This window comes from Macrobrachium nipponense, chromosome 26 (assembly GCF_015104395.2).
Source record: "Macrobrachium nipponense isolate FS-2020 chromosome 26, ASM1510439v2, whole genome shotgun sequence".
Lineage (NCBI taxonomy): Eukaryota > Metazoa > Arthropoda > Malacostraca > Decapoda > Palaemonidae > Macrobrachium > Macrobrachium nipponense.
In genome coordinates, this window is record NC_087215.1 from 67,757,549 (window position 1) to 67,770,048 (window position 12,500).

The 12,500-nt window shown below is 36.6% G+C and overlaps 1 protein-coding gene across 1 annotated transcript in view; it reads left to right on the forward strand.

The window, feature by feature from the left end:
* LOC135199706 (uncharacterized) overlaps positions 1–12,500 on the forward strand; it is an 85,897-nt gene that overhangs the window by 13,294 nt on the left and 60,103 nt on the right. The window contains 11 exon segments of the mRNA XM_064227863.1: positions 188–315; positions 3,625–3,720; positions 3,723–3,765; positions 4,189–4,274; positions 7,396–7,516; positions 8,074–8,180; positions 8,183–8,283; positions 9,764–9,929; positions 10,614–10,740; positions 11,294–11,476; positions 11,894–12,024. Coding sequence (XP_064083933.1) covers positions 188–315; positions 3,625–3,720; positions 3,723–3,765; positions 4,189–4,274; positions 7,396–7,516; positions 8,074–8,180; positions 8,183–8,283; positions 9,764–9,929; positions 10,614–10,740; positions 11,294–11,476; positions 11,894–12,024 — 1,289 coding nt within the window.

Here is a 12,500-nt window from a genome sequence, read left to right on the forward strand (position 1 = left end):
TTCCAGAATCTCTTTGGAGACACAAATTGACATATAATTCCAGAACATGTCCGGAAAGACAAATATATAGATAATTCCAGAACTGCCCTGGAAACATAAATATGTAAGGAATTCCAGAAATTATTTACGTCTCAAGGAGACTGTTGCCGTTTATTACCAATTTCTAACCAGCTCACTTCCTTTCCAGACCTTACCTTCGACCTCATGGACAAGGCATCCCTGGAAGAACGAGATGGCGTCGAGGTCGTCAGCCATTCTACTTCCTTGAAGTCTATCAAGTTCGCCAACATGACTATTGGAATGTGGGACTTGGAGGTGAGTAGATTTGTCCTTTCGTAAGGATAACCACCAGATCCGCTGAAAACCAGTACTATCATTTTGCAGCAAGTGTGCCGCAAGTGTGCCTTAGGGGAAGTACTTCTTTCTCAGTTACAGAGGTCCTTTATACCTCACACCGATGGACAGTGGAACAGTGAAACAATCTCCCTGAGGATGTAATACATTGCTCCCCTAATAACAGTTCTTATGTTTTGATCATTTACCGGGTTTTTTTTCATATTAACTTGTTTTTAATTTTTTGATCAGTGATCTCCTCTTTCTGCATTTTCCATTGCCTTTTAATTCCTTGTAATGAACATCACAGCTTGAATTTCAAGTTACTGGCCCCTGGGGCTTGTTCCATATGAATAGGGTTCATCCTCTGAATAAGATAAATAATAATAATAATATAATAATAATAATAATAATAATAATAATAATAATAATAATAATAATAATAATAACACGGTTTTGTTAAAAATGACTGCTGCTTCAGCACTATTAATCTTGTAAAGAGTCTTCTCTATCTTTCTGCTGACGGCTTTCTCGTTGTTGCTTAGACTGGCGAGCAACGCACCAAAGGGCATGGTAAAATTCGGTTGTATAAGTCATAATAAATCAAATGACTCAACCGAATTTTACCATGCCCTCTGGTGCGTTGCTCGCCAGTCTAAACAACAACGAGAAAGCCGTCCATCAGAAAGATAGAGAAGACTCTTTACAAGATTAATAGTGCTGAAGCAGCAGTCATTTTTTAACAAAACATTCCTACGAGAGGGTCTCCTTCCGAAATAATAATAATAATAATAATAATAATAATAATAATAATAATCCATAATAAATAATATATAATAATATAATTATAATAATTTTTTATTATTATTATTATTATCATTATTATTTTTTTTTTTTTTTTGCTCTATCACAGTCCTCCAATTCGACTGGGTGGTATTTATAGTGTGGGGTTCCGGATTGCATCCTGCCTCCATAGGAGTCCATCACTTTTCTTACTATGTGCGACGTTTCTAGGATCACACTCTTCTGCATGAGTCCTGGAGCTACTTCAGCCTCTAGTTTTTCTATATTCCTTTTCAGGGATCTTTGGATCGTGCCTAGTGCTCCTATGATTATGGGTACGATTTCCACTGGCATATCCCATATTCTTCTTATTTCTATTTTCAGATCTTGATACTTATCCATTTTTTCCCTCTCTTTCTCTTCAACTCTGGTGTCCCATGGTATTGCGACATCAATGAGTGATACTTTCTCTTGACTTTGTCAATCAACGTCACGTCTGGTCTATTTGCACGTATCACCCTATCCGTTCTGATACCATAGTCCCAGAGAATCTTTGCCTGATCGTTTTCTATCACTCCCTCAGGTTGGTGCTCGTACCACTTATTACTGCAAGGTAGCTGATGTTTCTTGCACAGGCTCCAGTGGAGGGCTTTTGCAACTGAATCATGCCTCTTTTTGTACTGGTTCTGCGCAAGTGCCGGACATTCGCTTGCTATGTGGTTTATGGTTTCATTTTTCGTATTGCACTTCCTACATATGGGAGAGATGTTATTTCCGTCTATCGTTCTTTGAACATATCTGGTTCTTAGGGCCTGATCTTGTGCCGCTGTTATCATTCCTTCAGTTTCCTTCTTTAGCTCTCCCCTCTGTAGCCATTGCCATGTGTCATCGCTGGCTAGCTCTTTAGTCTGTCTCATGTATTGTCCGTGCAGTGGTTTGTTGTGCCAGTCCTCTGTTCTGTTTGTCATTCTCCTGTCTCTGTATATTTCTGGGTCTTCGTCTACTTTTATTAGTCCTTCTTCCCATGCACTCTTTAGCCACTCGTCTTCACTGGTTTTCAGATATTGCCCCAGTGCTCTGTTCTCGATGTTGACGCAGTCCTCTATACTTAGTAGTTCTCTCCCTCCTTCCTTTCGTGTTATGTATAGTCTGTATGTATTTGCTCTTGGGTGTAGTGCTTTGTGTATTGTCATATGTTTCCTAGTTTTCTGATCTATGCTGCGGAGTTCTGCCTTCGTCCATTCCACTATTCCTGCACTGTATCTGATTACTGGCACTGCCCATGTGTTTATGGCTTTTATCATATTTCCGGCGTTGAGTTTTGACTTGAGTATCACCTTGAGTCTCTGCTTATATTCTTTCCTGATCGTGTCCTTCATGTCTTGGTGTTTTATATCCCCTCCTTCCATTATTCCCAGGTATTTGTATCCGGTCTCATCTATGTGTTTGATGTTGCTCCCATCTGGTAGCTTTATTTCTTCAGTTCTCGTTACTTTGCCTTTTTGTACGTTGACTAAGGCGCATTTTTCTATTCCAAACTCAATTATTATTATTATTATTATTATTATTATTATTATTATTATTATTATTATTATTATTATTATTACAGTAAATGAGTACCGAAATACGCCTGTGTGAACTTACGTTAGTCTACGTAAATGTGTTTGTGTGTGCGCGAGTGTTTAATGGTTTGTGAAATCTGTGTAAATTCATTATGTTTAAGTTCGATATTTACCATTAAATGTATTTACAGGTGATTTTGTTGCACCGATATTTTCAGAGTTTATCTAAACCTCTTATAGAAGCCGAAGTCAAACTGAAATCTTGCATAAATCAGTTTGAACTTTTTGTATTTTATTTCTTTACTTAATTATTATTCATTCATTCATCTTTCTGTTTATGTATTTATTCATTTATTCTATTTTTATTTTTGTTTTTTATTTTCTATTTTTTACATATTTTTGTTTGTTTGTTTATTTATTTATTTATTTATTTATTCACTTGTATATTCATTCTTTCATTAATTAATTCATGTATTTATCTATCCATCTATCTACCTATCTATACATCTATATCTATCTATCTGTCTATCTATCTATCTATCTATCTATCTATCTATCTATCTATCTATCTATCTATCTATCTATCTCTATTATTTATTCATTTTTTTTTATTTATTCATATTCAATTTTTATTTCCATCAATTTATTTTCATTTTACATTAGTATATTTCATTTATTTGTTTGCATAATATATACATATATATATATTTTAGGTCAACGGTTGGGAGGGCGATCTATCTATCTATCTATCTACCTATCTATCTATCTATCTCTATTATTTATTCATTTATTTTTATTTATTCATATTTATTTTTTATGTCTATCAATTTATTTCTATTTTATATTAGTATATTTTATTTATTTGTTTGCATATATATATATATATATATATATATATATATATATATATATATATATATATATATATATATAATTTTTTTTTTAGGTTAACGGGGCGGCGGCCGAATTCAGCGCTTCGATCAGCGCGTTGTCGAGCCTTGGATTACTGACCGAGTTCACCGACCTCGATCTTCGCCCCTCCGCAGGCCTGGGTATAATAAGGTCATCCGAGGTCGACCTCTCATAGGTAAACAGAATTATGACGATGAGAGAGAGATGAGAGAGAGAGAGAGAGAGAGAGAAGTGAGAGAGAAATGTGTTTCCGATAACTGATTCGTTCTGCGCTTTCAAAATGCAAGACAATTTTCACCATCGTGTATTTATCTATGTATGTAATGATATATATAATATAGTATATATATATATATATATATATATATATATATATATATATACATTATATATATATATATATACGTATTTACATACATCATACATAATTAACTGATCATTTTGAACAGGCGAAATCTGTATGTCTGTAATGTATATATATTATATCATATATTATTTATTATATATATATATATATATATATATATATATATATATATATTAGATATTATATGCGTCTTATACATACATACATAAATTAATTGCTTATTTCGAACAGGCGAAATCTATTACGTCGAGATCACACTCGTGGGCTACGTTGACAGCGCAGTTAAGAAGGTGACGTCCATGGAATTAGTTGACGAGGTAATAGTACTTCTATTCTTTCATTACGCCAATAACTGCTTAACCGGTTGATCAAAATCTGCAGCGGGAGATTGGTCTATTCGCTGATTGGTTCGCGTGACAGAAATACAAAATAAATCTTTATCTAATCACAATCCTATATTAGATTCACATCAACCGTGCATCTGATGTGTAGGCCAGTCCCTTACGACGCTCCTGATTCGCTGCTGTTGATAAGTCAATCACAGGGCTGGAAACTCTTCACTGGATGTATGAATGTTCCACCTCTTATCAACAGCCAATCTGGAGCGTCGTAAGGGACTGGCCGAGACATCAGATGCACGGTTGATGTGAATCTACTATGGGATGTCATGCTAGAACACTAAGTCGTTTTTATATTAGATTGTGATGTCACTCGGTTTCTAGAAGTTTTGAGATTGTTTCATAGTATTTCTTTATATGGAAATGTACCTCGGTATTTATTTTAATTCATTTTATTATCTAATATATATATATATATATATATATATTTATATATATGTATATATTATATATATATATATATATATATATATATATATATATATACATATATTTATATATATATACAGTATAAGCTGTGGGCTATGTACCAAGAATGTATTATTATTAAGGCTCTCTCTCTCTCTCTCTCTCTCTCTTCTCTCTCTCTCTCTCTCTCTTCTCTCTCTCTCTCTCTCTATATATATATATATATGATATATATATATATATATATATTATATATATATATATATATATATTTATATATATGTATATATATATTATATATATATGTATATGTATATATATATGTGTATATGTATATATGTATATATATGTATATATATACATATATATATATATATATATATATATATATATATATATATATATATATATATCATACTACATCTATCATTTGTCTGTCAAGAAAGACTATACTCTCTCTCTCTCTCTCTACATGCATACATACATACATACATATATATATATCAATATATATATATATATATATATATATATATATATATATATATATATATGTACACTCGACAAGAAAACTGAAGATACAGTTTTCATTAGCTTTCGTTCATCCAATTTCCCATTTGTTTTTACTGAAAAGACATAATATCGCTAAATTTACTCTTGAATATGAAAATATACTGCAAATTATATCATGTAAGTTAAAACTGCAAAATAAAACCATTCAGATACTTAAAAACACAATATATGTCCGAAGTAATTGGAATTTCTCAGATGGATTCGTTCATAGAGATCTGGTAGATAGAATGTGAATTTCTGATTTTAGTACTACTATGTATCACGACGACAATATTTACTCGTTTTGCTTCATGAACGGGGATATATTGCATCATCGTAAATGGTGAATGCAATTATTTTAGTTTCTACAAACTTATGTTTGTATTCCAAAGCGATTAAAGTTAGCTGACGTCAATGGCTCTTAAATGTTGCGACGGCTAAGGTAGGTTGAACAAATCTAGTTGCATCCGCAAGAGCGTTTTCTATGATGTGAGGAGGAGCCCTAGAACTTCGAGCGGGAAAGCGCAAGTCACTGGATACTGGCTAACGTAAAGGATTTCGCACTTTGATTACTTTGACGTTGACATGGATCGAATGCTAGTTGCTGTTTACAAAGCTACTGTTTTTAAACATAAATCTTAATCAAGGTTAAAGTAGCATGTCAGCCAAAGATTTTCTGGCTAAATGCTCCCATTACAAAGCAGTTCGTAGTAGCCTACAGCTCTACACGACTGCATTTCTTTGCCGCGAGGCTGAAAGATCTCCCACGATATAAAACTTTAATTGCCTGTGCAATACATATTGAGTAATAAATATTTTTACTTAACACAGCTTTTTTCGTGAATGGTTTGTGGATGAAACCCGATTTTCAAAAGTAAAGACTATATCAAGAGCAAGAATGACCGGGCAGTGTCTAAAATTTCCCACGTCTTTTTACAGTCTTTGAATGTTACGGCAACTGTCGAATGTAATCAAGATTAGGGTATGAATTTTTAGAGAATTAACTTGAATATTATGATCCTTCAAATTTTATCTAGCATAGTGCAGCACGATCTTGGCAGTCATATCATATCCCGCAAGCATAGGCCTATCGATAGAGATACTTAATTCATTATATTTTCTTCTGCCTTTCCCCCGTCACAAGTCCGTCACCTGTACTATAATTTTCTCTCTTCTCTCTCTCTCCTTCCTTCCTCCTCTCTCTCTCTCTCTCCTCCTTCTAAAAAATACTTTAAAAATTATTATTATTACCACTCAATCTCCCAATTGAAAATAATCTAACTAAAAATTAAATAGTTATAAATAGGCCTAAGGTTTCGTCACATGAGCCAGAATTTTATTTTGCCTCCCTCTCTCTCTCTCTCTCTCTCTCTCCCCCCCCCCGCCCCCCACCCCCCCCTTTTAAAACTTTAAAACACACTTGAAAAAATATTATCACTCAATCTCTCAAAGTAAATATGACGAATCAAGTATCTCTATAGATAGGCCTATGCTTGCGCGCGCTCTCTCTATCGTCATAATATTTCACTCTTCACTGTATTGTTCCTCACGATTTCCACAAGTACTGCCCAAATTTTAAAACCCTTTCTCTCGTTGTTTAAGATCCATCTTTAATTACGTATGAATTTTACGTCAGTTAAGTGTCAAACATTCCTTATAAATAAGGTTTCACAGCAGGTTTTAAAAAAGGATGATCGATATTCTACCCTGAACTGACGTTACCAAACCAACATTAACGAATAATATAGAGCCTGTTTCAACATTCAAGTATAAATGATAATAGGACCTCAACAGAATCTTTATGGTGTAAAGTTGATGGAAATCTAGAAAACAACAAACACTATGATTTTGAAGCTCCGCCCCCTTTCAAGAGTTGCCAGGTGTGGCATTATTGAACAATATATGTCCGAAGATTTAAAAAAACTATCTTAACTTTCCTTGCCGAGTGTACATATACATCAAACTTCATCTATTATTTGTCTGCCAAAACAGACTATACTCTCTCTCTCTCTCTCTCTCTCTCTCTCTCTCTCTCTCTCTCTTCAGTGTAATACTTCTCCTCCGATTGCAATCATTCCAGCAAGGAAAGCTGCTCTCCCACGTGGATTACCTCGGCGAAGTGGATGACCACTTCTTCATCCGCTCCGAGGAGCTGCCTTCAAAGCCTTTCTACATCCAGGTGGATGGCTTCCTCGAAACAGGTCAGTTGAACGAATTTCGGAATAAAAGTGTATATTAAAAGTAGTAAGAGTATTTCAAGAATGCAGAACATTAAATAAATAAAAAAGGAAATCTTTTATCCGGTTAGAAATGAAAAACAATAGAACAATATATATATATATATATATATATCATATATATATATATATATATATATATATTATGAAGATGCTTAAACATAATCCAGTTGCGTCTAGACTCGGTCAGACATTTGTAAACGTTGCGGTGATGCTTCTCTAGACTCATGATATTTCCCAACTTGCTGTCGTCTCTATTAAGCAATTCTTTCTCTTCCCCCTTTCTTTCCCTTACCGCTTCTCCTTTCCCTACCCATCCTTCGCCTTGCCTTTCGCAAATCAAACTTCACACTGTCTGCGAAGACTAGAGAACTGTAGGCTAATCTTCGGGTGATCCCTGACTTCCAAGTCGAGAATTCTTCTTTTCCTTTGTGCTCTTCTTTCTACCACTTCCCCCTTTGCTTTCGTCCTTTTTTCCCCTTCTTTTTAATACTTTCATTCTTCCTTTTCACCTCTCCAAGGGACTCCCTTCAGTCGCATCTGCCCTACGATGGTGGTGCCCGTGAGGTGCTCCGTGGAACTCCTGCTGGAGAACTCGACCCTAGCTGCTAAGGCGGGCGAGACAGCCATGGACGGAGCTACTTCCGGGCGACCAACTACGGACCAGCGGCTGAATTCAGCTTCTACGCACGCGACCAGCAGTTGTACATAACGCAGTGGACTCCTAGGAAGTACGTATAAGTAGACACAACGTTCATGCATGGCGTAAATATGTCACTTTCGAAATAAGAGTGAAATTGAGGGGGGTATATGAAAATGCTGTCTACTTATGGAGTCGTACAATTATAAGCATATATAATTCAAGAAGTGAAAATGTCTAAGAGTCATACCCGCATATATACGTATTATATATATATATATATATATATATATATATATATATATATATATATGTGTGTGTGTGTGTGTGTGTGTGTGTGTGTGTGTGTGTGTCTTTTTACTGTAATACATCAGTAAAATATGAAGATAAAAAGGCCCATAAAACATTGTTTTAACGTTGCAACCACATATTTCGAGCACTTCCTTCTGTGCTCCTGATCACTGGTAAAATATCAGGAGCACAGAAGGAAGTGCTCGAAATATATGGTTGCAACGTTAAAATAGTGTTTTTATAGGCCTTTTATCTTCACACACACACACACACAAATATATATATATACATACATATATATATATATATATATATATATAATATATATATATATATATATATCAGTCAAAAACTTACTTTCTTTTGTCCCAAGGAATGTTGCGCCTACAGTTTCCAACCTGTCTCTGATGTGAAAATTAGTCATTCTTCTCACCCATTCTTATATAAAGCCTTTCCCTTATCCAGGCCTAACTTACAGGCTCTTGTCACCCACCGAGGTGATTATATATTACAGCCGACGTACCCCATGTAGCATCTCGCTGGTAATCCCATTATGGACCCTCTCCAGTCTTCATCTAGCATATATAACCCTCCTTATTTCGCTAGCAAAAACAATCTCGAGTTTCCGTCGAACTCTGTCAGTCTCGTATCATTGCAGCTTTACCTATCCGCTCTTTCTCTTTGCCTTATTTTCTAGTCCCAGTAAGCAGTGAATGTTCATGAACCTGAAGAGAGAGAGAGAGAGAGAGAGAGAGAGAGTTGGTGACACTCGATAAAACATAAATATATATGAGTATTAGTACGTTTGCTTTCTTCATAACCAACCGTATAGGTCTAGCAGAGCAGCCAAGCCGCAGAAACTGAATCTCTCGTGTTCAGCGATCGAGTTCTCTCACTTCGTAATTGGTCCAAAAGAAGTGTTTAAAGTCACTTTAACGGGCATCAAGAAGAGCATGTAGATTTTTCTGATACCCCTTCGATCACTCCAGTTTGCGTTACATTCTGAAGATTTTTTCTCTCTCTCTCTCTCTCTCTGCTTTTAAGGTAATCTCTTAAGCCTTCGCTGAGCTCGCTTGGTTTTAGAGATTTCGCTATTATAGCCGACTGCAGTCCATTTTCTTTAAACGACGTGAGGGGAGAGTGAGTGTCTCTTTCTCTCTCTCTCTCTCTCTCTCTCTCTCTCTCTCTCTCTGAGACACACAGAAGACAAACTTACGTAGCCTCCTACGGTCACAATTATCATTCTTTAACGCTTCAATTCCTCCACGACGTTGAACCAGATCGACGCTGGGGGACTCTGGCGGCTACGCCGACATCGCCGTGACTTTCCGAGTACCGTCGAACGCCGTACCGGGCACCGTCAGTACCGTAACGGTGACGGCGTCGTCGGTGGTCGACGTCGACAACGTGAATTCGGCCATCACGTATTTTTCCGTGCTGCCCGAGGTATGGATATAGATTGTATGGAGGGGAGTCTCTCTCTCTCTCTCTCTCTCTCTCTCTCTCTCTCTCTCTCTCTCTCTCTCTCTCTCTCTCTCTCTCTCTCTCTCTCTCTCTCTCTCTCTCTCTCGTTTCTCCTTTTTTGTCTCAATGTCTCATATGCAAATGCTAAATTCTCTCTCTCTCTCTCTCTCTCTCTCTCTCTCTCTCTCTCTCTCTCTCTATTTGATAATGTTTCTCCTATTTCATTTTTGTTTCGCCATCTGGTATGCATATGTCAAAATCACCCTCTCTCTCTCTCTCTCTCTTAATAAGCTTGTGGGAGAATTAAAACTATTTTATATTCTCTTTATTACCTTAGGTAAGATTAAAATGATATCTCACCTTATTAGCCAGAGGGGAAGATTAACGACAATAATTAGAATATAATAATAATTAATAATAATAAATAAAATTCTCCATATTACTTAGGGTCAGATTACGTACATACACACCATTATTGCCGGAAGTTTAGGACTAACATAATTCCACAACGTTTTGTCATTAAAGTTAGCCATAATCGTACGTTGGCAACGTTGTGGCACAGGCCACCATCGGGCGTAGGTTAAAGTGGCCTAGATTATGCGCTGTACAGTAAATTCTATTGCGCTGAAGTTCATTGGCATTTTTTTTTTACTTGTTCTATTACAGGAGACAGACTATGAGTCTCCAATTTGCACAACGAACGACGAACCGGATTGCACTGGATTCGACACGGAGGCAGTGTGTGAGAGCAGGAACTGGACTGTCACGGCTATCTTGCAAGACACAAAATCAGGTTTGGTGTACAAATATCATGCAAAGTGAGAGAGAGAGAGAGAGAGAGAGAGAGAGAGAGAGAGAGAGAGAGAGAGAGAGAGAGAGAGAGAGAGAGAGAGAGGACGCACAAAACTATAGGTCTATCGGTCTAGCTTAAAGAAAGACGATATGAAGCTGCTCAAACAACTGATAAAAATTGGTTGGAAAGATATAAACATAAAACTCCGAGCTTACTCGTGATCTTTTTTGTTCTGTCTTACATAAAAAAATGATCTTTTAATGTGCTAGTGGGAGCTTTCAACTTGCGACATCAGCAAAGTGCTGTATTTGTCACGCCAGATTCACTGTTTCTGTTCTGTCTTGATTAATTCGATGCCTCCTCATTTGCAAATGGAAGAATTTATTCTGGTTAACATTACTGCATTTTTCCTTTCTATATAAAACTTTCCTTGCTCCTAATTATTCTTATAATCTCCAAATTTTCGAAGTGGTATTCTTCACAGTTCAGATGTTCCGTGTGTGACAACTTGTAGTCGCACTATACTGAATCCTTGAACCTGTGTCCTTCCCAGGCTTGTCCCGGATCTCCTCGACGCCCTCGGAGATTCTGACAGTCGACGAGTTCTCAGAGGGCACAAAGGACCCCGTAACGGCCACTCTTCTGAACACCTGCTGCGTTACGGAGGCCGTAATCCTGGGCGTCGACGGGCAGGGAAACGTAGGCCGATGTGAATGGAACATATCCAGTGCAGGAGGTAATTGGTACTACTTTCCTCGGCTACTTTTGTCCTTTTATCAGCAACGTTACTTGTGATCAATTATCAGAGGCAGTACATAGGGAATATTAACAGAAGCATTGATGATAATTCGTTCTTTTTTTATGTATGCATGTTGCTTTTAAAAGACTTGGCACCCTGAATAGTAGAAGGCTCCCTTAGAATTTTTCGTTGGCATCTGAAGAGCACAAACCCAGGCACGCTTGCTAAACTTTTTTGGGATATTGGAGGAAAGCTAAACGTTAACCCAGAACCCTTCAGAAGAGAGAGAGAGAGAGAGAGAGAGAGAGAGAGAGAGAGAGAGAGAGAGAGAGAGAGAGAGAGACGTTACACAGACTAAAAACTATTATCAAGCCATCATTGAGGGCTAATCTTTATAGGCCTATATTACCGCAGGTGGCGCTGTTCTCCATTTCGTGGTGGTGTCAGTGGGCGAGACTTGGGCCTACCTAGAATGGACAGTCAGTGACGTCAGGGAAGACCTTAGCAAGTACACAATTATCGTCAATGATGATTTCAGTACCGATGTGAGTATATGGTGTTCATTATCATCATTTTCCGTGTAAGTGAGGGAATGGATGAGTGGACCACAAGAGAATGGAGGGATAATGTATTTATGTTTACGTTCGTGAACAAAACACGGAATTGTTGGAATTCAGTGAATTGATATTAAAAGAAATAGCTTTCGTTTGATACCAGACCGTTCCTTCAAGTTGTAAATACATATTCTTTAGACACACCACTAATTTGGTATAATTGACCTTTCACCCAACACTATTTTGTAAATATTTTTCGTTAATTTGTTGCAAATGATCTTGAGAGGTGGATATTATGAGAATACTCTTCATAAAATTGGTACAATAATCTTTAAGCCACAAATCTTAGAATAGAAGAGCACTCTTCACTGATTCTGTTCAGAAGACCTCTTAAGAATATTGTATGAATTTTCTTTACTGATTTTATTGTAATTTAAGTCTATCTTAGTCTAACCAGACCACAGAGC